This window comes from Stenella coeruleoalba (genome assembly GCF_951394435.1).
Source record: "Stenella coeruleoalba genome assembly, chromosome: 6".
In the NCBI taxonomy this organism is placed as follows: domain Eukaryota; kingdom Metazoa; phylum Chordata; class Mammalia; order Artiodactyla; family Delphinidae; genus Stenella; species Stenella coeruleoalba.
Window position 1 is genome coordinate 67,563,666 of NC_137151.1, and position 25,283 is coordinate 67,588,948.

General features: G+C 34.1%; 1 protein-coding gene across 4 annotated transcripts in view; it reads left to right on the forward strand.

The window, feature by feature from the left end:
* The first annotated feature begins 417 nt into the window (after window positions 1-417).
* DYNC1I2 (dynein cytoplasmic 1 intermediate chain 2) overlaps window positions 418-25,283 on the forward strand; it is a 57,822-nt gene continuing 32,956 nt past the window's right edge. For 2 of the 4 annotated variants that reach the window (XM_079923466.1, XM_079923467.1), the window contains exons 1-5: window positions 418-597; window positions 1,671-1,787; window positions 4,123-4,240; window positions 15,280-15,370; window positions 22,291-22,406. In XM_079923466.1, the coding sequence (XP_079779592.1) occupies window positions 1,680-1,787; window positions 4,123-4,240; window positions 15,280-15,370; window positions 22,291-22,406 (433 nt within the window). In that variant the 5' untranslated portion in view covers window positions 418-597; window positions 1,671-1,679. Of the gene's footprint in view, window positions 598-1,651; window positions 1,788-4,122; window positions 4,241-15,279; window positions 15,371-20,081; window positions 20,142-22,290; window positions 22,407-25,283 lie in introns of those variants that run through there. The other 2 variants (XM_079923465.1, XM_079923464.1) reach the window with 2 other exon arrangements.

Genomic DNA, 25,283 nt, shown 5'->3' on the forward strand with positions numbered 1-25,283 from the left:
GCGGACAAGACTACATTAAGGAGAACTGCTGGAAGCTTCTCTTTGGAATCTTGAAGGAAGGCCTCAAAGTGGGAAAATCGAAAGACTAGGGAACACTACATGTCCCAGCATACTTTGCGACTACCGTTGACCACAACTCCCAGAGTGCATTGCTCGCCGTACGCAGGTTTTCCTTGTAGCTGGGGCTTGTAGTTCTCCCTGGTCGAGTCAATCCTTAAGGCGGGGGGGCGGTTGTTTGCTTACCCAGCCCCAGGCTACTAGGTTTAGTCTTACAGGTTTTGGCAAAGCGGAAACACTTCGGGACCCTGGGCGGATTCTTTGTCTCATCTCTCGGCTTCTGCTTTACGCAGGTAAGTCACAGAGGGGCTACAGTTCCCCGCAGCAGGGCCCCTCCCTTTCTTTCTGGGAGCGACCTCGTTGTGGTGAAGCCATTTGTCCCTCAGCTCTCGCCGTAGCAGCCGCCGCCCATCCCTCTTTGTGTGCTTGGGGAAAGCTGCGGAGCTAGTGGCCGCGACCGTTGCCTTTGGGGGCAAAGGAGAGGGACGTTACTGGAAAGTTGCTGGCAGGTGGACCCTTCCCCATCCCACCATCTAACAGGTGGGTTGACTGTCCTTCCCTCTAGGCCCTTCTGTCTGCTGTGTCTCACGTCGGGACTCTAAGGGCGGCTTGGCAGTTCCTGCTGACAGCGCCGCCCGGGCCGGGCTCCGGGAAGGAGAGGCGGGGAGAACCAGGTGCGGTGACTCAGGGAGGCCAGGGGAGACGAGTCCACTCCCTTCCCTTCTGGACCCTCCAGAGGTGCCCCGAGGAGCCTCGAGGCTAGTTCGAGACCTCCTCCCCCGGACCTATTCTGCACCGCTCCCTCTTGGCCGTGACCCCAGGGGAGAAGTGACTGCTTTTCGCCTTACTCCATTTTATAAATAAAAGTCGCTATTACTTGCGTTGACAGCGTTTTCCTTTACTTGGTGTGTGTTTGAAAGTACCCGAACGCGGAGGTTGTAGCACAAAATTCCTGAGACTTTCTCTTCCTTGGAGTTTTAAGAAAGTGAACGCGTCAATCATGGAGGCTCCGGCCTCTAGGAGGTTGAGCGGACCTGACAGCTGTATGTAGTTATCCGGTCAGACTTTTTTGTTGGGCTTTGACTAAAAACGTACTTACTTTAAGTATATTTAATGGTTATTGGTGGTAATATTTGTGTTTTGTTTCTTCTTAATATTACTATTACATGGTAGTTTTAGAATTTATAGAAATTTTCTGTGTGACCGCCTGTTTTATCAAATTTCTAGGAATGAATGCAAAACTCTGATAGCAGATTTGATCTGTGTCATATAGCTTAGCTTTTAATGCCAGCCCGTGTCCTCTGTTCTAAGAGCCAGAGATATTGTGTTGAATTTGAGCATGTGAACATTAAAGAGCTTACTGGTGCTAGTTACTATGCTCAATTCTGGTTATTCATTTTTTGTACACGTTTGTTTATATTGATAATTTTTTTCAGGTCTTAGTAATATATGTGCTTCCGTTATTTTAAAAGTAGAGTTTATATGTTCTCTTTAGATAGTATTGAACTACATGGCCTCTCGAGACAGTTCTCTTCTTGAAAGACTAATTTTTTTTAAAGAGTGCTGCTTTTACCAATGTAATAATGATTGTAAATGATTATATGCTTCTTAAGGTCGCAAACATGTCTGACAAAAGTGAATTAAAGGCAGAGTTGGAACGTAAGAAGCAGCGGTTGGCTCAAATAAGAGAGGAAAAGAAGAGGAAAGAAGAAGAAAGGAAAAAAAAAGAAGTATGTTTGATTTTTTTAAAAGATAATATAAAATAATTGGATTTTAAGTACTCATACGTTTATGTAATACTTTTAGAATAGTTAAAATTCCAGCAGTTGTGACTGCAAATATAGCACTTTAGGTGAAAAGTTCAATATGCATATTTAGTCTTCTAGGGATATGTTTATTATATAAAGTAAGGGGCATCTGCCTTGTAGTAGCTCATAAAACATGGCATATACATCATAACTTAGTTTGGACTTTGAACTTACCTGAATATTTTACTCGTCGGAACTGCTAGTTGTTGGAATAAATAATGGCAAAGAGAAATATAGCATAGATTATTAATTGATTAGGGGATTATTTAACTGATCGTATCTCCTTTATTATGAGTTAGTCATTGAAATATCTTTACCAAGTAGTGGGTTTGATACTATTGTAAAGGTGGACTAGGTACTTACATCTTCTGATTTTTGGCATCACCATTTCATCATGTATGGCAAATATACATTGACCCTGAGCTGGAGATATTTTACTTTCTCCTGTATTGAAATGTACATTTATCTCTATGGAAACTGTTTAGGCAGATTTGTATACTTTTATCATAGATGTTTTAAATGGCCAGTGTTAAGATAGTTGGTTCTCATTGTGACAGTACGAAGTTTTTCTATGTGATAGCCTAAACAATAGCCAAGAGTTCCAGGAATCTCTTAGGGAAAAAGAAAAACCGAAGGTGCAATTTATGTGCAGCATTGCTATGATACTGTAAAGGCCTGTACTTGAAGAATTTTCTAGTTTATTCTGAACCTTTTTGTGATCCATTATTATAAGAGGGTTGGACCTTAAAGTTCTCCATTTGATGAAAAGCCAACAGATAGAAGCATGAGTCAGACTGGCAGAGCCATTCCAAACTAGTATGTGTAGCCTTAAACCCTTCAGGGCTGAGTGCAAATTTGGTTTTTGTTTTCTAAAGATGGCCATAGGTGGCCCTAAGGGATGTCTATTACATGCTTTATATCTGATTTAAAGGTTATCAAACATTACCAGAGACATTACAATTATAATACTATTAAACAGTGAGTCTACTAATATATTGTTATATACAGGTAAAGTGTCTACTTGATAATATAGTGTGTTTGGCTATTTTGATGAAATTTTCTGATGACTTCTTTAAGTTAAAATGGTATCAGAATATTATGACTAACAAAATTTACTGCAGACGATTGTATGAGTAATAGTTGTCTAGCTGAAAAAGACTTTTGAGGTGTATATATAAAACTTTTTCCTTGAAGGCTTAAATTTCACTTGAGATGTTTTGGATAATCTGAGAGTGTTGAGGCTTATCTAGTTTAACTGGAAGATTTTGCTAAAACTATAAATGGCTGAAATAAACGTTGGCAAAAATTTCAATGACAAAAAATGTTTTGTGCTATGCAAGAGTAAATTTTAATTTTACCAAACCAAACCGTGTGTTTATCATCATAAAAATAAGACCTGTAGTTTATAAAATAAAAACAAAACCTGTCTCCAGATGAATTTTTGACAAACATCCTTTACATAAAGTTGAATAAAGACACTGAAGACTTCATAAAGAAGTTTGAGGTACTTGTACTTTTTCAACGAATCAGATTGTTCATTTATTTAAAATTTGTTATCTCTTAAATGATTCAGTCTTTTTTTTTTCTTCATAGTGTTGTGGTATTTATGTATTTGTGAGATTTCCACAATTCCTGACCATGGATAGCAATTTCATGTTGTAAATAAATAGAAATTGACTATGCTTTTTGAATTTATCTGTTCAGAAAATTTTTGTGAGAACTCCTTGATTACATATAAAAATGGATCAATTTAGGGCTTCCCTGGTGGTGCAGTGGTTAAGAATCTGCCTGCTAATGCAGGGGACACGGGTTCGAGCCCTGGTCCGGGAAGATCCCACATGCCGTGGAGCAACTAAGCCCGTGCGCCACAACTACTGAGCCTGCAAGCCACAACTACTGAGCCCACGTACCACAACCACTGAAGCCCGCGTGCCTAGAGCCCATACTCTGCTACAAGACTAGCCACTGCAATGAGAAGCCTGCGCACCGCAACAAAGACCCAGTGCAGCCAAAAATAAATAAATTAAATAAATTAAAAAAATTTTTTTAAGGATCAATTTAATACATATCATTTGTAGATTCTTACTAAAACTCTATTGAGAATGATTTTCATTTAATGACTATAATGTGTATTCAAAACTAAGTCTACCTCCAGAAGTATACAGTATTAGCATGTTATTTAAAAAATTTATATTTTTTGCAAACAGAAATGTTTCATACCATATGTAAATTTAAATTTTTAACTTAAAAAATTTAGACTGATCAGAAGAAGGAAGCAGCTGCTCCTGTGCAAGAAGAATCAGATCTTGAAAAAAAAAGAAGAGAAGCTGAAGCATTGCTTCAAAGCATGGGGCTAACTCCAGAATCCCCCATTGGTAAGGATAAGAATATATCCATTTATAAGAGATAGGCATATATCTTATTCAGCCCAGACATACGTGAGATGAGTTGATTTAATGTATTTTGTATATTTTTCTTATTTGTGCCTCTTAAAAATCATTAATCTTATAATTCATTTGGAATTGACTTTTTTCAGATGTGCTAATATATGGTTATTTGGTTTGTTCAGAAGAGCTGCAAGACTATATTTATTAACATAAACCAATTGACTTTTCTTGTTAAATCAGTAATTTATTTCAACAAACATTTGTTGAACAAGTTATCTGTGCCATACTATATTAAGCCCAAAAATGACTGTGATTACTGATCTTAACTCTATAATCCTTTCTATAGGTTGAAGAGAGGTATAGTGAATCAAAGTTCTAAAAGTATATCAGTATTCAAAGGTATAGGAGTGGAAGGAGAAGCTTACAGCCTTCTGCTCTCAATGCTAATAAGGGAAATAATATTTGTAGCTTATTATGGCAGCAGTTTCACTTATTCTTGTTCTTTTTCTGGGCTGTTCACTTTAAAGCAATACTAGACCAAAAAGCTGAAATAATAGAGGTATTGAGGACAATCTGGTTACATATAAGAAAGCATTAAATGCTTACTTAAAATAATTCTGAGCTGGGTGCTGTTACATAGTATTTTAGTTTGACATGGGCTTTGTCATTTAAGGACCTAAAATTTCAGGGTTAGTTTGTGGGCTAATTCCATCTAGTCCAGGGGACAAATACCAGAAGTAGTATCTGCTGTATGCCTATTGTAAACTGCAATATAACTGTCTTAGAGCTACAATTTCTAAAAGGTTTCAAGATGAAAAAGCTGGTTACTTTCATGGTCGGCTTCATTGTTATTACTTTCAGCTTATTTGCCTTTTCCTTATTGGTAAAATGTGAAGACTAAAGTACTTTAATTTTTATGTCTTTATAAGCTTCCGTGGCATATTGCAATTTTAAAAGTAAATGAATTAGAATACTTTTATCTTGTTAAAAAAATACCCTAGTAACTAAACCAAGTTGCTTGTTAGCTATATAGTCCTTTTTTAAAAAATAAATTTATTTATTTTATTTTATTTTTGGCTGCATTGGGTCTTCGTTGCTGCGCGCGGGCTTTTCTCTGGTTGTGGCAAGCGGGGGCTACTCTTTGTTGCAGTGCACGGGCTTCTCATTGCGGTGGCTTCTCTTGTTGCAGAGCACGGGCTCTAGGCACGCGGGCTTCAGTAGTTGTGGCACGCGGGCTCTAGAGTACAGGCTCAGTAGTTGTGGCACATGGGCTTAGTTGCTCCATGGCATGTGGGATCTTACTGGGCCAGGGATCAAACCCGTGTCCCCTGCATTGGCAGGCAGATTCTTAACCACTGCACCACCAGGGAAGCCCAGCTATATAGTCTTTAAGTGATCATTTTTTTATGAGCCTTTAGCTTTGTTTTTTTCCTGTAGATTTTTTTTTCCCTTTTCTGTTCTTTTTAGGACTTCAGTTTCACTAAATTCTCTTGCTCAGATTTCTCAGTTTATGGCCCACTTCCATCACCTGTTCTTGAAAGACTGTTCTTTAGTTGTATGTTCGTGTATGTGTGTGTGGTGTGTGTGTGTGGTGTGTGTGTGTGTTTCACCCTCATTTCCCATCTCCAATTCCATTGTCCTTTCCAGTCTTGCATTAAGTACCCATTCTTGGATTTTTAACATACGTCCTTTTGATCTGTCCAACATGTGTTGACATTTTTAAGATTTCATATATCTAAGTGTGTATGTTTTATATACATAAATGGCATTGTACTATATGTCTCACTCTGTTTTTTCCTTTTTTTCAAGCAGCATTGTATTTGAGATTTACCCATGTTGTTACATATAGATCTAGTTATTCACTTCTGACTGGTACACAATATTCTGTTATATACTATATTTTACTTATCTGTTCCCCAGTGATAGGCACTTAGATTGCTCCTGTCTCTTTGCTTTGCTATTCCAAGCAACACTGCAAAGAACATATTCTTTTCCCTTGAAAGGACTGTGGAAGAGTTTCTCTGGAATGTATGCTGAGGAATTGACTTGCTATTTTATTGTGTGTAGGCTGACTTACATTTATTAGGTTCTACATACCACTCTCAAGAATGACTGTAAGTTTATGCTCCTGCTACCAGTGTATGAGAAAGTAACTGTTTCACTATATCCACATAACTTGATATTATCCAACTTTTTAGTTTTTGTCTACTTGATGAGTGTAAAGTAGTATGTCAAAATGTCATAATATACATTTATCTGTTTACAGTGAGATTGACCATTTCTTCATATAACTATTTACCATTCAGATTTTCCCTTCTACGAATTGCATGTTCATGTCCTTTGCCCCTTTACTATTAGGGTTCTTTACCTTGCTGTAGGAGTTGCTTGTACTTAAGGGAGGACTTCTTTGTCTGTTTTAGTCTTCTAAAAAATACCTTCTTCTAGTCTATCATCTACTAACTGTTCATAGTATTTTTTTTGTTAATTTTTGTTGGTGTATAGTTGATTTAAAATGTTGTGTTAGTTTCTGCTGTACAGCAAAGTGAATCAGTTATGCATATATATATCCACTCTTTTATAGATTCTTTTTCCATATAGGTCATTACAGAGTATTGAGAAGAGTTCCCTGTGCTATAGAGTAGGCCCATATTAGTTATCTATTTTATATACAGTAGTGTGTATGTGTCAATCCCAATCTCCCAACTTATCCCTCCCCTTTTCTCCCCCCCTGCCCCCTGGCCCCAGTAACCATAAGTTTGTTTTCTACATCTGTGACTCTATTTCTGTTTTGTAAATAAGTTTATTTGTACCATTTTTTTTTAGATTCTACATATAAGCAATATCATATGATATTTGTCTTTGTCTGACTTCATTCAGTATGACACTGTCTAGGTCCATCCATGTTGCTGCAAATGACATTATTTTGTTCTTTTTTATGGCTAAGTAATATTCTGTTGTATGTATGTACCACATCTTCTTTATCCATTCCTTTGTCAATGGACATTTAGGTTGCGTCCATCATAGTACCTTCTATTGAACAGAATCCTTCATTTTGATGTGTTCACATCCTTTATTTTGATAATGGTCAGATCTACCATTTATAACCTTTTTTTTTTTTTTTTTGGTTTTCTTTGAAAAGAAATCCTTTCCTACTTTGAGGATACAAATATATTCTCCTACATTTTCTCTATTATTTTATCCTTCACCTTTAGATATTTGTGTTATATTTTTGAATATAATATGAGGTAGGGATCCAGCCTAATTTTTCTCCATATAGTTAACTAATTTTCTCAATACCATTTGTTAAAACATAGTCCATCTTTCCTGCACTGATATTCTGATGCCAACTTTGTCATTCAGTCAGTTCTCATATATTCATGGGCATTTTTGGGCTCTGTATGTTCACTGTTGACCCATTTGTCTGATTCTATACTATTAACACACAGTTTTAATTACTGTGGCTTTATATTAGTATATTCTAATTTCTTTTATAGAAAATGGCCCCTTCTTTTTTCATCTTTTTCAAAATAGCCATAGCTTCACAAAATTTTTCTTCCCCTCAAAAAAAATTAGTTTCTTAAGCTTCCCCTGAAAACCTTCCTGTACTATATGTTGCATTTAGTTGTATGTTTTTAGTCTTTCTAAATCTAGAAGATCCTCCACACACATACTCCTTTTTGCCCCATGTCATCGACTGGTTGAGGAGAGTGGGCCAATTGGTCTCTAGAATGTCTCGCCTCTTGGGTTTTTCTGAGGGTTTTCTCACATTTAAGCTTTTGTTCCTCTATCCTTTATATTTTCTCTAAACTGGAAATTAGATTTTAAAAGCTTGATTAGCTTCAGGTTGAACCTCTTTGGCAAGAAGATCTCATAGATGATTCTGTGTACTTCATATTGTATCACATCAGTAGCACATATGTCTGGGTTGTTATCAGTGATGTCAAGATTGATTGCTGGGTTACAATTGTGACAGCCAGGCTTCTCCATTGTAGTTACTTTTTTTCCCTTTGGACTAGCAAGTAATATCTGGAGGTGATACTTTGGTACCATGGAAATATTCATTTCTCTGTCAACTTTTTACCAAGTAGTTTTACCAAGTAGTTTTAATACTTACTGATGAATCTTTTCCAAATCAGTTATTTAATTATTTTTATAATTCCATCATTCCTTCTACATTTATTGACTGAAATTCTTCTGTAAAGGGGAGGTTTCCCTCAGTAACTAGGGCTATTTGGTTACCCTGAATGCATTTCCTGTTAGAAAAGCAAAAAACATACTTAATTTTTTTCACTTTAGTTACTAATAGTCATATCCAGGTGTGGCAGATGAATTTTTCCATGTATTTAAAGAATAGATTATATAATATTTTATTTAGGGTTTTTGTGTATATGCTCATAAATGAAATTTGCCTATAATTTTCTTGTGCTGTTCATGTTCAGTGGCCACCATGGTTATGGTTTTAAAATAAATTGGATAGCTTTCTCTTTTGCTATTTTGTAGAACAGCTGTAAAAGATAGATATTACCTGTTCCTTAAATACTTGGTGGAATTCAACTGTAAAACTGCCTCAGATTATGCTTTTTTTCCCCAGAGGATAGTGGAGAGCAGGAGTTACTCACCATTTCAAGTTTTTCTAATGGTTATAGTCCATTCAAGTTTTCTATTTTTGTATCGGTTTGATATTTTTTTTAAACAATAATAAACGTTTATTATCTCTCACAGTTTCTGCCAGTCAGGAATTTGGCAATAGCTTAGCTCAGTGGTTCTGGCTCAGGGTCTCTCATGGGGTTGAAGTCAAGATGTCAGTCAGAGCTGTAGTCGTCTGAAGGCTTGATTGGGGCTTGAGGATTTGCTTTACCAGCCATGTGATTTGCTCAGTCACGTGGCCAGCAGGTTGGTGTTGGTTGTTAGTGGGAGACCTGAATTCCTACCCACGTGGGCCATTCCATAGAACTAACTGCTTGAGTATCCTTGCAGCATGTCAGCTGGCTTCTCCCAATGTGAGCAATCCAAAGACAAAGAGAGCCGGAAGGAAGCTATCCTTTTATCCTTACCCTTGGAAGTCAGAGGACATTGCTTCTGCCACATTCTGTCTATGGAAAGAGAGTCACTAAGTCCAGCCCACATTCACAAAGAATTTTGACATCCTTTAAAATCACCAAAATATGAACGACAAACTCATAGGTCTCCTAGTATTTTGAGATGATCATATGCTTTTTTTTCCCTTTTGATGTATTAATATGATAATTTATATTGGTAGGTTTTCAAAGCATGCTTACATTCTGGAATAAACCCATTTTAGTTATGAGAATATTTTTCTTATATATTGCTAATATTTTATTTAGGAGTTCTTCATCTATACTCATAAGAGAGTCAGACCTATAGTTTTTTTCCTTTTACTGTATTTTGTCTGGTTTTATTACAATGGTTATAGTATCCTCATTAAATGAGTTGTGCAGTTTTCCACCTTCTGTTTTCTCACAAATGTCTAAAGATCTTTCCTGTATTTATTTAAAATAAGGCCTGGAGAATACAGGATACAGGTGAAAGCAGTGGCTATCAAACTTTCTTGACAGTAACAATAAAAATACATTTTATATCACGACCCAGGATGGATACTTGTTTTTCTTTTCACTACAAATGTATTCATTAAATATTTTTAAATTATAGAAGTAAGTATAAAAACACCACTAAAATATTCAAGAGGATTTATTAAAAGCATCAGTCTGGTTTTACCTAAAATGGACTTTTTCCCTTTTTTAAAAAACTTCTGCTGAAAAGAATTCATTTTTTAAAAAAGAGACAGCTAATAAAACCTCTCTTAGCTTCTCTTTGCTGGTAGATTCTTATTTATCTGATCATTTGATTGTTTTTTGTCAGAGATCCTTGAGAGCAGGGACAGTATATTACATTTTTATCCCTGGTGTCCAGCACAGACTAGAGACTTAAATGTTTGTTCAATTATTATTAGGTCATGTGTCTTTCCACCTGGTAAGACCAAATAAAAGCCATCTGCTTTAAAAGCAGTACCAACAAAATCTTGTTTAAATTTCAGGAAAATGCATAGTGGAAATTGAAATTTGAATATTTCACAAAAGAAGTATGGCTTGATTTTTTTTTTTAACAAAATTTAAGTGGCCAGTCTTCAGAAAGTTAATTTTAGGCACAACTTTCAAGACATGTTTTATCAAATGTGGAGTTAGTAAACACTGATGGTCTAAAAATAAATAAAGTGAATCTCTTTTTGTATGTATAACTACTGTTTTAACCATCTTGTAAAGAGATGAAAATAGGTTTTGTCCATTACTCTGTAGCCTGAGTCTGTATCAGTAGGGCACAGTACATCGATTGGTGTGATAATCAATTTTTTTATTAGGAATAAACAAAAGAAGTTCAGTAGTCAAGTATTGCTTCATTTATTTCCCTCCCTTGTAACTTTTGAATATTTTAAATCTGATTTTTCCAGTTTTATTGAGAAATAATTGACATACATCACTGTGTAAGTTTAAAGTGTATAGCATGATGGTTTAATTTATATATATAGTGAAATGATTACTACAGTAGGTTTGGTTAACATCCATCATCTCATAGATACAATAAAAAGAAAAGAAAAATAATTTCTCCTTGTGATGAGAACTCTTAGGATCTGCTCTCTTAAAGTTTCTTACATATCATACAACAGTGTTAACTCTAGTCATCATGTTGTACATCACATCCCTAGCACTTATTTCTCTAACTAGTAAGTCTGATTTTTAGATAGAATGATTTCCATGTTATCAAGTCATTTTTCCAAGTTTAGCCTAATTTTAAGAACAGTTCCTTATAGTATTTTAATGCTATAAAATTTTATTTTTATTAATTTCTTTAAAAAAATTTATCTGATGCTCTGAATTACATTGAAGAGAATAAAGGAAACATTTAGGGCAGGTAAGGGGAGGATATTTAAAGTTATCAGGAGAAGGGGTCATATGAAAAGGAGAAACTAATATTTCAGAGAATTAAGGGTTTTTTAAATTGAATTTTATTTATTTTTTTATACAGCAGGTTCTTATTAGTTATCCATTTTATACATATTAGTGTATATATGTCAATGCCAATCTCCCAATTCATCACACCACTACCACCTGCCCCCCTCGCCACTTTCCCCCCTGGTGTCCATATGTTTGTTCTCTACATCTGTGTCAGAGAATTAAGGTTTGTCTTTCAGGACAAAAAGAGTAAGTATGAAAAATTAAACAGATATTTAAATGTTAATATTCCAGCCTAGGAGCACTTGTATCCACAAGAGGGCATTACTGTGTAACTTGGACTGTGTTTGAGTGCTGAGTATCATAGATAGATGAGCTACAAGGGGCCTCACAACTTTTGGTTATCTCAGAAGCTCTCTCTTCCCATTTGTGCTCTGCCAGTACTCCCACTTCCTACATTTACTTTCTTTGGCTGTCCACCTTTTCTAGGTTCTTCTTCCTGGCAAGAGCCCCTTCTTGCTAGAGACTTTTTTCTCTTAAAAAGTAATTGAGGGCTTCCCTGGTGGCGCAGTGGTTGAGAGTCCGCCTGCCGAAGCAGGGGACGTGGGTTCGTGCCCCGGTCTAGGAAGATCCCACATGCCGCGGAGCGGCTGGGCCCGTGAGCCATGGCCGCTGAGCCTGCGCGTCCGGAGCCTGTGCTCCACAACGGGAGAGGCCACAACAGTGAGAGGCCCGCGTACCACAAAAAAAAAAAAAAAAAAAAATGAGCTGTGCACCATCCTTGTTCATCTCTGAGACTTCGGTATAGTTCTGAGTGGTTGACTCAGACTTAACTCTGGTTTCTAAATCTAGGTGCATTCCCAGGTCCTTTGTGGTTTTAAAATTTCTGGTTGTTCCTTCACAGGCTAAATGGCAGTAGTGTTAATTTTATATCCTTGGGAGGCCAAGATCTAAGCTAGCAGGAAAGGCCTTCATGGTTCTTGGTTGTCTTTCTGTCCTAAAGAATCAGAGTCACAGCCTTTCAGTATTACTTGCATGATCAGTGAATGCCATGGTGTAGATCTGTCTTTCAGTTTACATTTCTTCCTTGGTTTTCTAAGAAAGAAATAGGTATCTTTGCTCCAAACTTCTAAGAAGTTTAAAAACATTCACATGATTAACTCATATATGTTAATATTAAATCTTTTGTACCATTTTTAAAGCCTTGTTTTAGGCTATTTTATATACAGAACTGTGGAGTAAAGGTAATCTGATTGAATCACTGTTCTTACTATGCAAATCATATCTCAGATATTTGGCAAAAGCTAATTAATAATAGCTTATGTTATTTCTAAAGCTGATTGTACTCTTAAACCATCTTTAAAAATGAACTCTAGAATTAAGCCCTTTCTGAGATTTGAGAGACTATGAGTTATTTAGTTTTTTTTTAACCTCCCTGAATGCATGCTTGTATTCATTTGGGGGGGTCATTTATTGGAGTCTGGGAATATAGTGACATTGCCTTATTGTGCAATTACTGTATTCTTTGATTTTTCTAGACTAACTGGGTTAAAATATGGTAGTACCGTATTTTAGTACTACCTTTCCCTTTTTTCCTGTTAACATTCCTCCTTTTTCAGTGATAGTAATTTTTCTTCTTCCAGGTTTGTCCCTTCTGTGGTATAGATTATTTATTATTGAAAGATGAATTTGGTGGGCCAGATAATAACATTGAGTCCTTAATTAGTCTCTTATCAGCTGGCTTGAAAACTATCTTTGGTTGAAAGAATATAGTTCTGGGATGGAGATTTTTATCTAATTACAAATTTGAAGTTATGGTGATTTATCTTGCTTCTGGCTGAGAAACAGTGATAATTTGGTTGCATCACCCGTGTAACTTATTTTTTATTTCTGAAACTTTTTATTTGAGAATTGGCTAGTTTAGTGTATTTATGTATGTATAATTACTATTTAACCTGTTTTCATAAAGGATTTGAGGTAACGTATTTTTCTTTTAATGTAGTCTTAACCAATTAAGATACTGGTGATGAACGTATTAAGTGGAATCATAGATATTTGAAGTTACCAGAAAGGGGAAAAAACATTAACTGGAAAAGAATTTTATAATTTATCACAAATAATTAGATTGATAGGAATATTACTGTTTTTCTCAAATCTTTCCTGTATGTATACTTAGAAAAATTATTTTCCTAAGCCTGAAGTTAACTTTGTAATTTAAAGAATTCAAAATTTCTTCTTTGGAAATCTTTAATATGAAAACATTGTAGTAGTATAAATTTATTAAATTTATACTACTAAATATTTAGTAGTAAATTTATACTACTAAATATTTAGTATTTTATACTAAATAATTTAATAAACATATTTGTGCTTACAATGTAGTAGACAAACCACTGTCCTGTATCAGTTGGAACTTAGACGCCTAGGGGAAGCCTCACAGTGAGTGGTGGACAAAAAGATGAGGAAAAATGTAACCTAAGAGAAATTAGGGGACATTAATATTCTTTTACTTCAGATACAAGCCTTGTTTAGCTATGAGTTATACATGCAGCCCCTAGCACAGTGGTATCATGATGTGAATTATATGAAGGCAATCTGGTTTTAGCATTGTTTCTGAGAGATTTAATCACAAAATTAGAAACCTTTTATTGTGTTTTTATGGTCTTTTGAAATTTGAGCAAGAATTAACCACTGTATCTCAGGAAACAAACATTCTAGCTATGATTTTTTTCTTCTAATCTTTTTATTGGTTTCCAATAGAATTTGGCATTGAAAAATAAGGACGATCAGTTTTGTACCTATGTTTAAGATGTAATTCATTATACTATACTTGTGCATTTTGTTAGATGAGCAAACCCACTTTTTACTGAAGCATATATAAACATTTAAACATAATTTTAAGGGTTCAGTGAATGTGACTATTCCAAAAACACAGACTTTTAATTAAATACATATTTCTTTAGATTGGTTTCTATATAACTAGGAACTTACTTTCTTTTCAGTAAACTATTAAAAGAAGGGCTTGCAGCACGACATAAAATATATTGGTCACTTAATATTGTACATTGAAAAATTATTTTTAAAAGATACTTGGGATTGGGGTCATTTATGGTAAAATTTAACCAGAAGATGGCAGTGATGATCTTCAAAAAGTTTTACAAATGTAATAGCATGAAATACGCACGTTCAGCTGCTGGTATATAATGTTAAAAGTGACAGGTTAGGGGAAAGCATTTGCTGTTTGTTTTATATACTATGAAAAATGTGTATTTTTCTATAAGAAGGGATTAAGAATATTTTGGGTGTCTGTATCTTTGTCTGTACACTTCAGTTTTTTCTGAATACTGGGGTAAGGAAGTTACCATTAAGTCTTGCCTTGTTTAAGTTGCATGCATCACTTTATGTTATGCATCATGTCTAGAAGGCATGCTGTTTTATGGCCTGTTTGCATTTTTCTCCCAAATTGCTGGAAACTAATGGACTTTTAAAGGAGCCATTCCTTTAGTGATAGTCATTTCTCTAAATTGGCCCTTTTTATTTTTGGTGAGGGGAAAATATCATTTAAGACATCAATTTCTTTTTGAAAGAAAAAATTGACAAAAATGAACATTTTAAAATAAATCTCAGAAAACCAGACAGTAAACGACTTCTGAAGCAAAATTCAGAGTTTTGATTTGACACTAGTTAGAAATGAGCTGGTGATCTTAAAAGCAAAGAATTAGAAAAGGGAGAAGGAATGATCTCCTTTGAAAATTAGTACCCACATTTGGTGTTGGCCGAGATGAAGATGCATCCTTCCATAATCTTGCTTTTTTTTTTAATATAAAGCCCAAATGCATTTTGCCAGAGAAATTGCATGAATCGTCAGCATGCATTGTTAACTTTGTCTTTCTCCTCTTCTTTCTACTGTTCATTTTCATTCATGTACTTTTGTTTTTTGGTTTGCCATTATTTTTTCTTTTTTGTTAATTACTTCATGTTAAATTACTTTTGAAACGTCATAAGCTGAGCAACCTCTCCGTGTAGTAACAGCGGATACCTGTCTATTTCACTATTTAGTCCCTCCTCCTATGTCTCCATCCTCCAAATCTGTGAGCACTCCAAGCGAAGCTGGAAGCCAAGACTCTGGAGATGGCGCAGTGGGATCTAGGTACAGTAATTTTCTTTCAGTATTTTAATGATAGAATGCATTTAGTGCCCAGATACTGTCCGTGCTGTACAGGGACTCTGAATAGTTATGTTGAGTTAGTCCTAACATTTTGAAATCTAAATGGCACAGAAATTGTTTGTTGTAAATTGGGGGGAAATTTTTTTAAACAATATTTTACTGTCACACTTGATTAACTGAGTACTGACTAGTTAACTGATTTTATGATGATTATTTTATATTAAAAATAGAAGTGTTCATTAAAATTATTTTTCTGTTGAAGCAAATTTTGTATTGGTTATTATGTGAATGTTTTGGGTACAAATAGTGTAAAACCTCTCTACTGTATTATGCTTAATTTCCATTCAGTAATTGAAAACCTAAACAATTCAGTTAAACAGCCTAATTCTGTTCTATTAAGTCACTATTTCTAATTAAGGTAGAAAATAATAATGCATAAAATATCAAGAATAAGGAATAACTGCTAAGGAAACATTGAGTGTTTACTGGCTTCAATAACAAATTTAAAGAATTTTTAAAAAGAGTGTTTACTGGCTTGAGGGCATTATGCTAAGTGAAGTAAATCAGAAAGGGAAAGACAGATACTGTATGATCTCACTTATTTGTGAAATCTAAAAAACAAAACAAAATAAGCTCATAGATACAGAGAACAGATGGGTTCATTTTTATTTTCATTTCTAAAATTTTTGATGGTTGCCAGAGGTGGAGGGAGGGAGGGGGTGAGGGGTGGGTGAAATGGGTGAAGGGGGTCAAAAGGTACAAACTTCCAGTTATAAAGTAAATAAGTCATGGGGATATAATGTACAACATGGAGACTGTAGTTAACAATACTGTATTGTATATTTGAAAGTTGCTGAGAGAGCAGGTCTTAAAAGAAAGAAAAAATCACAAGAAAAAAATTTTGTAACTATGTATGACGGATGTTAACCAGACTTATTGTGGTGATCATTTCACCATATATAAAAATATTAAATCATTATGTTATGTACCTGAAACTAATATAATGTTGTATGTCAGTTATACTTCACTTAAAAAAAAAAGTTTACTGCCAAGTGTTCCTGAACTTGGGCCTTCCTTATAAAACAATATTTCATGTTTGTTTTAGGATGCTGCACACATGTTGGGACTTGATTTTCAAAAGTTCAGTAAGATTTCAGCTTCTTTCCAAAGATCATACTGAGAAAAGTCTTATTACTTCTCTTTGTCACACACACAATAATACCAAGTCTTCGTTTAACAGCATCTTACATTTTGACTTCTTATGGCAGCTGAAATGAGACTAAACATAGTTAGTTTAGAATCTTTATTCAGAATCCTTATTTTGGTCTAGGAAGTTAAATGTCCTCCTCAGGAAAACTTCAAGACACCTTTTAATGAGAAATAAACTAGGAAGTTTTGTCTTCATTGTGCCCAAGCACCTCTGATTGAAGTTACAAACAAGTAATGAGCATCTAAAAGACAAGGCAAGAAAAAAAGAAGCAAAGGGGCTAGCTAATCCATAAACTCAGTACTTTAGTCAGTTTCTGAATAATCAGGTTGTCATTAATAATTAGAAGGCACAAAAGGCTCACCAGTCTGAATTTGAGATGTGCTTTCCAAACCTCTTCTGTTTATAGAACTGAAATTGCAAATCTAAGCAATACTGTTGTTGGAGGTAAATGACATAACTCTGTCATTTAAGAGAAGTCAAAACTTTCTGTTTAAGAATAATATTACCTCATAAAATAGTATGTATTACAGATTAAAGACTAAATTTATTTAGTCTAAGTTCATTTTCAAAGGCTAAATTTGTTTCATACTTTCGTTCTTCTGTATTCTTATGCAAATATGTTAGTATTCCTTTGCTAGTAAACAGATGGCATTTTCAGAAGGGTTTTATTTTCCCTTATACATTACCATAATAAAAACATTTCCCAAGGTAAAAAAAAAGTATTTTAAAAATTTCTTTATTTGATATTATATATTACTTTAATGCAGATACTCTACTGTGTTAATTCTGAATTCATTGTTCTTGATTTTGAATAGGAGTAGAAAGATTATTTTAATGCAACGTCAGCAAGTTTGCTTTAAAAAATACTATGTAACATCTGTATGAATTAAAATATGTCCTCCTGAGTTTCATTGGAAAACCTAGAGATTATTAGAGAGACCCATTGGAATATTGTAAATTGGTATAGGAAGTAAATAACTGTTAAGAAAAATATTTATTGTGTTAGAATGCGTATTAATTGAATTGCCAATTTAATGTTAAATGCTATAGGTTACCACAGAAAATAATGTTCCTGGTCCTTGCCTTCGGGAAACTTGCATTCTAGTGTTCATTAATTTACATCATTAATTTAAATGCTATTCACTGTATTGAAAAATCCTAAGAATAGTGTGCTAACTTGTGTTTATAGTGTAGATTTGTAATGATAAGATGTAAAGCAAGAAAACAGGTATTTAAATATCTTTAGGGGTATTTGTTTTTATTAGAGAATGAGTAGAAAATAAGTTTCTTTTAAGTTTAACAGGAGAGGAAATAAATTCTCTTTTTAAATGAGGTGACTTGATATCTTTTTAGAGAGCACAGACTCATTTTTAATTGTTAATTTTCAAGAGGACTGATTATGTTCACTTCTTAATATATATGTATACACACACAGTAGAAAACTATGAATTCCATTAAATCATCTCCAGATTCCATAATAGATAATTAATATTGTTGATGAATTGGTGCTATTGGCAGTGAAACAATAGCATTTTAAAATATGTGGCTTTTAAAAAGAATGCTGGAGTCTGAGAACGAACAGAATGAACTTCCATTGAGCAGGCATGATGATAAAGAATAAACAGGAAAATGCATGAAGATGTGTGAGGTGTATGAACCTATACACTTACATTAGCTGGCCAAGACAGTCTAAGATTACTACACTTAGGGAGTAGGAAAAAACATGTTAGACATTACCAAGTATGATATCAAAACATCTGAATCACTCTTTCTAAATGCCAAAAATTTCTGTTGGGCCTGGTGGTAATTTATGGATAAATATATGAGGCCATAAAAATGATATTTCTCTAACTTTGCAGATTGGGAAGTTGCATTTCATTAAGATTTTATTTAGTTCACTTTCTCAGTCACTTCTGTTATCGCTAAAATTTAGGTGACAGTTATTCAAACGAGTAATCCATGCCTCTTGTTCCTTTTTTCCATTCTTGATCTGTTTATCTCTTAGGCTTTTGATTATATGTCTCAGGATTATATTGAAATTTTACTTTATATGTCTGCAGATGCCTTTAATAAATATAATCCCATATGTTGTGCCATGTGTTTTCAGTACTGGTTCTATTTTGAGGTAGAGTTTTACTTGATTTTAGACTAAAATGACATCCTCAACAAGGAGCTGTATGTCATTGGTAACAGCTAGAGCTCTTAGAGAATGTAAAGGCTATGTACAGAACATTCCTTGAAGAGCATCTCATAAAACCCCGTCTGGTTTAACAAAGCCTAAGTTTGTTTCTGTTTAATGCTTAGTATAAAGTAAATCTTCACTGTGGCCTCTTCCTTCTTTGTGTACACACAATACCATTTAAATCCCAAGATCTTTCTTTATATTTTTAAAATGAAGTATTTCTTTAGTTCAGTTCATCTGATTGCTTTTACTGATAAATTATAGAGGCAAGTATAGAAATCATTTCTTGTATTTAAATATTATAGCAGTTTTAGTTGTATATTGTCATTTGTTATATATGTGAAAAACAAATGTATTTGACAAAGATGGTAGCACCGAATGTACTGTGCTTAACTTTTCAATAGGGACTATGAGCATCTTACAGTACTGTACATAATTATCTTATTATCGCTAACCTTTCAAGAGTGCCAATGCCATAAAGCAGCTTTTATTCTAGTAATAACTAAATTTTCCTTAAATCTTTTGGAAAAGATCCCACGTAAGTTGTTTACCCAATAGGCAAGGCTAAACTACAACCGAATATTTATTTAGGATTGATATTCTCCATAAGTTTAGTTAGTTTAGGTAAATCCTTTGAACATAAAATATTTTTCCTGGGGGAAAAAAAATCTACTTTTTCCTAGAGACAGAAATCTTTAGCTGCTTTCTAAAGCAGATGACATGTAAGCCCAAGGCAGTGCTTAACCCATAAATTACATAAGGGTCACATTTTGGAAACTTTAGCTATTTTGTATCCCAGTGGAATAGTCTTTGGTTTTCTTACCGAAAGGCTTATGTGTTGACTCATTTCCTTTACCAATATGACAATTTCCTGCACACATTTAATGCTTTGGGCAAGATTATAATATGTTAACTAAGATGTTTTTACTAATGTTTTTTTTATTAGGAAACTTAAAATTTCAACTTTTTTTTTATAGCTTAGCTTGTTATCATCCAAAAATAATGTGTTATTTGGGATGTTGGATGTTTTGGCTGTTCTTAGCCATTACTATGCAATATTAGTTTCCCAAAATCTGAAAATACTGTCTTTTAACTATTCTAGGTTTTATGTTTGCATCTTTAACCATATTATGCTTATTGCATGCACTAGAGCATTGGGTGATACCTGGTGTTTTTTTGTACTAACCAGAACATGTGGGTTTTAACTGTGAACCGTACTTTAGCTATTCGTAGAATGTATTTGCTTGACTAACTTATGGCCTTTTTTGCTAATGCTTCATGGTTGTCCTACAACCGTTTAGGACGCTGCATTGGGATACAGATCCATCAGTTCTTCAGCTTCACTCAGATTCCGATTTGGGGTATTGAATAGATTTATTACCTTCACTCTTTTATAATTAATTTAATTCTTTGTGAAATTGTCCTAATTTTATTTTGCTTAAATTTCTAATATTCAGGTAATAGTTTGAAGGGTGATATTTTATTGTGACACCTCATTTATCCTCTATCATTTGTGAAAGACATATTTTATGTATCTGATTTTAGAGGTACCCTAAGTCTACCCATTTAAATGTCCAAATTACTTTTATTATTTCTATATTTTTGATGTAAGTTTTTCTACAATGTATTACAAACTTCCCATACTTTTTCTAATAAATATGCTATATGTAATTGAACCTTTTCTAGGTTACTCAACATGAATATTAATTTATTTTTCTATATTAAAATTCCCTGATGATTTCTAAGGTTTTGAGAGGAACAGAGCTGTTGGTTTCTACACCGTGGCTCCAGATTGCTATTGATTTACTCATTAATTCATTTATTCATTCGTTTATTTATTCTAGTCTCCAATGCAAACTATAAATGTTTGCTACTGCCATTGTGCCTGACTCAGATAGCTCTTTTCCCTTGATATTTTGCAGCTTCTAAAACATATGACCAACACCTTTAGGAAATTATGTCTAAAGTTAAGAGTTAATAAGCCTTGAATTAGGCCATATAAGAAAAGTATATGAGCTTCTTATACATTAGCTGGTAGGCCTCTCTCGGCTGCCCTGAGGCTTCCCCACCCCCCAGTTGCTTGCTTGTTCTCAGTAAAAGTGGCTTTGGATAACTGAGGTATTACCTCCCTAAATCTATCCCTAAATCTTAGAATATTTTGTTTGTTTGTTCTAGTATTGTGATTTTTACCTATTAAACCCTATATGTACTCAAGTTAGTAACTTGTTCCTAATGTTGGCTTGACTGTTTTTTATCAGATATGTGAGTGACTTACTTTTCATATGGTTTACATCTTAAATATCAGAATATAAAGTTTCTTATTTCAGATTTTGTTCTTAGAATACTAGATTACTTCAAATGTACTTAAAATTTCCCATTTAATTCTTTGATTATGCTTTTTTTTTTTTCTTTAAGGCTAGATATTCCCAAGGTAGAAAACACATTAAAATTTTCTTATGGCCCACATTTGGGATCTTAGAGAAAATTAATTCTTTAAATGTACTAATTTTATTAAACTTTTTTGTACAGGATTTTGAAAAGGATGTTTATATAAGAAAAAAGTTTAGTTTATATTACCAATGTTATATTACCAATGATATATATATATATGTGTGTGTATATATATATTTCAGATATCCTCCTTTATATTCTGGAAGTTCCACCACTGTTTTTACTAGATATTCTTTTAAGACAGATTCATCATTGAGAACTTTGGGAGTTTGGAAGCATGCTATATTTGGTTTAGAATTTAGACATCTACTATAATAGCCACAAGTCTCTTCTTCTGTTTGTCAGAAAAGAATGTATTCCCCCCTATTTAAAACAGAAGTGGCTTTAGTAATTTCATGATATTCAGAAGATATGTGGCTTTAGTTTAGGTCTAACATGTTTGCACAATAGTTTGTCCGTATGTGAATCAAGGACCATGTTGACCATGCAGAGATTAGAGATTTAAAGTTTAAATATTTTATTTTAAAATCTAAATTGACTGTATGATTCTCAATTTCTGCAGAATATAAGTAGAAAAAATGGTTTTCAACAGAAACTTCTTTCTAACTCTTAAAGCTGAAGTCTTCTGATGGTGAAGGGAACTAAATGTGGTCTGAGTGAGATCCACATATTTGACTCTTGAAAAAATGTCCAGAATCGTATCCCTGCTAAAAACAGTTCTCATAACCAACCTTATTCAGCAGTCTGCTCTGAAATTCCTCTCCTCTTACTCTGTTATTACCCACACATTTGTTCTAAGAAACTAAATTATTTGCCTTTTTAAAGTGAAAAATAAACACCTTGAATGATTCGGAAATATCTTTTGTTTTTGCTACCTTCTAATTCTTTTGTTAAAATAAAGCCAATTGTTCATTTAAAATTTCTTGAATAAAACAGGGATTTAAATTACACTGTTGGATATATAGTGTTTAATTGTTACTTTTATAAAATAACATTATTTGATGTAGTTAAAATGTATCATTTGTAATATTTAAAAACATTTGTGTTCACTTTATTTAGACGAGGACCTATTAAACTTGGAATGGCTAAAATTACACAAGTTGACTTTCCTCCTCGTGAAATCGTCACATATACGAAGGAAACTCAGACTCCAGTTATGGCTCAACCCAAAGAAGGTGAGTATCTGTCCTTAATATGATTGTCATTAAGCCGCCATATTAAACAAGTGGATTCTTTCCTTTTTTTTTTGTTTCTTCTTCCTTTTTTATTTTTTGGCATATTTCCTTAGGGGAATATTATAAAAGTAATGCTTTGGATTTCTGTATTTATGTATTTGTTCTTTAGAGTTTTAAAACTTTTTCTTTTAAGAGTTAACAGAAATATAAGCTGTATGTATGTTTTTAATTTTGTTGACGTAAATGTAAATATTTCCATTTTCATATTGTCGTTGTTGTGTGCTGCTTTAGAAGCAGAAAAACTTAAGCATGTTCTATTTCTGTGTCATGAACATAATTAATCCCAAAATGAGAGTATCAATATATCCCATAGCAAATGAAATCATGTAAATTATTCAATATTTTCTGTGGAGTATACTGTATTCTGATATACTGTCATTGTTAATCCATATTAATGAACAAATCTAGACCTAATTCATAAACTTCCTCTTTTATGATCCAAGGGCTCTACTGTGTTGATTATATAGCAGTTTTTAATCTCTGTGAAACAGCCCCAGGATAACATTTTTATCCAAGAGTTTTTTTGTTTTGACCATGTGAATGTTCATCTCTATGGATACATATTTTTCATTCCTGTTGCTCTGTGGTTTGGTAAGATAGCTTTCACAGGTGCAAACTCCTCCTTTTACCAGAAAAAAAAAAACCCTGATGGTTTTGAGACATAAGCCACTTAAAAAAAAGAAGACATGGGGCTTCCCTGGTGGCGCAGTGGTTGAGAGTCCGCCTGCCGATGCAGGGGACACGGGTTCGTGCCCCGGTCCGGGAAGATCCCACATGCCGCAGAGCAGCTGGGCCCGTGAGCCATGCATGGCTGCTGAGCCTGTGAGTCCGGAGCCTGTGCTCTGCAATGGGAGAGGCCACAACAGTGAGAGGCCCGCGTACCACAAAAAAAAAAAAAAAAAAAAAAGACAGGAAAGATAAAGTGTTGAACTACCAGTATGGAAAAAACTAATACTGTAGGATTCTATAATTTCCAGAAAATATTATTTTATTAACTAGTATATTCAAGTGTTATAGTTTCTGTCTTTTGGGAGCTATATTGTTAGATATGTTAACTCAGAAAGTGAGTAAAATAGCCAAAATGAGGGTATAGTGACTCATTTAAAAAATAAATTAGGCTTTTTTTCCTTCTAATAATAATTTGGAGATTTAGCTTTACTTTGAGATGCTTTTTGGATTGTTTGAAATGTAAAGCATTCTGAAGCTATTTTGGGTAATACCTATTATAATATACCTATAATTAGTTTAAGTGAAGACTTCCATTTAAAAAAATTTTTTTCTTTTTTTTTAAATAATTGTAGTAGTGTATCATAGAGAATTTAGAGAAGACAGAAAGGGTAGGAAGTGTCTGTTATACCACTATGTAGTAGCCAGTTTCTAGTCTGTTTTCCATGATATATTTTTTCAAAAATTATATATGTATACATAAACACACACAAACATACGTATATACACACATATGGTTTTATATCCTACTTGAAATTTGCATTTTTAATTGCTTATTTTTGACATGCATATAAATTTTAAAGTGTGAATGTGTGACAATGTCTTTGAACTAATTTGAATGTATAGCTACATAGTATATGCCTGGCAGTTTTCAAAAAAATTTTTTTTCCCATTTTTATTTTTCAAGTAATTGGAAAATTTAAAAGATTGTGATTTGTAAAGTAAGCTGATGACCCGGAAGTTCAAGATAAACTATTTTTTTTTTTTTTTTTTTTTTTTGCGGTACGCGGGCCTCTCACTGTTGTGGCCTCTCCAGTTGTGGAGCACAGGCTCTGGACGTGCAGGCTCAGCGGCCATGGCTCATGGGCCCAGCCGCTCCGCAGCATGTGGGATCTTCCCGGACCGGGGCACGAACCCATGTCCCCTGCATCAGCAGGCGGACTCTCAACCACTGCGTCACCAGGGAAGCCCAAGATAAACTATTTTTTTCACTTTGAAATTATTTAGGGCAAGGCTTTTAGTGTTATCGAACTTCAGCTTCTTTGCCAAATTTTGCATGAGTATAGGGATTGTTTCTTCTTCATTGCTGTAATGCCTGGTTTGAATAGTGTATGGCATGTAGTGAGTACAAACTCAGTAAATATTTGGTGAAGGAATTAATTGCTTTTACCTACTCAGGAGAATGATTTACTTACTTGGGATTTTTTTTTTTTTTCCATGCCTTTACTGTGGAAGTAACTGCTGGGAAAATAGGTTATTTTCAAGTGTTAATGCTACAACATAATTATTGATGAAATTGGGTGAAAAGGCACTTAGTCTCAGTTCTTGGTTTTAACATGAACATATCATGTTCTAATCATTATTTGCTCTTAGATCCATATATGAAACATACATTCTCCTTTATAGCCTTCTTGAATTCCATGATGACATAGTATATAGATATAAACGTGTGCTGTTATTTTATGTTTTATTTATCCCTCTGAATGCTATGAACAAAATTGGACCTTTTAGCATGTTTCAAATATATTATCTTAGCTACTTGTTTTAACGGTTCTTCAAACCTCACGTTCAAATTGATGACTGAAAATTTTAACAGCAAAGAGTGTCTACTGCATATCAGGTATAGTGTAAGGCACTTTACATTACCTCTAATCCTCTTACCAAAACCTTGAGAGTTAAAGAGTTAAATATCGGTTCTGTTTACATATGAAGAAGCTGAAGCTGAAAGAGATAGCTTATCAAGGGTCACATAGCTAGTAGCTAAGATTCTAAACCAAGTCTGACTGATTCCAAGGTATGCTTTCTCTCATGCTGCCACTGAAGCAGCACTTTCATGCTTTTATGATAGTCACCTATGGTAAGAAATTCAAT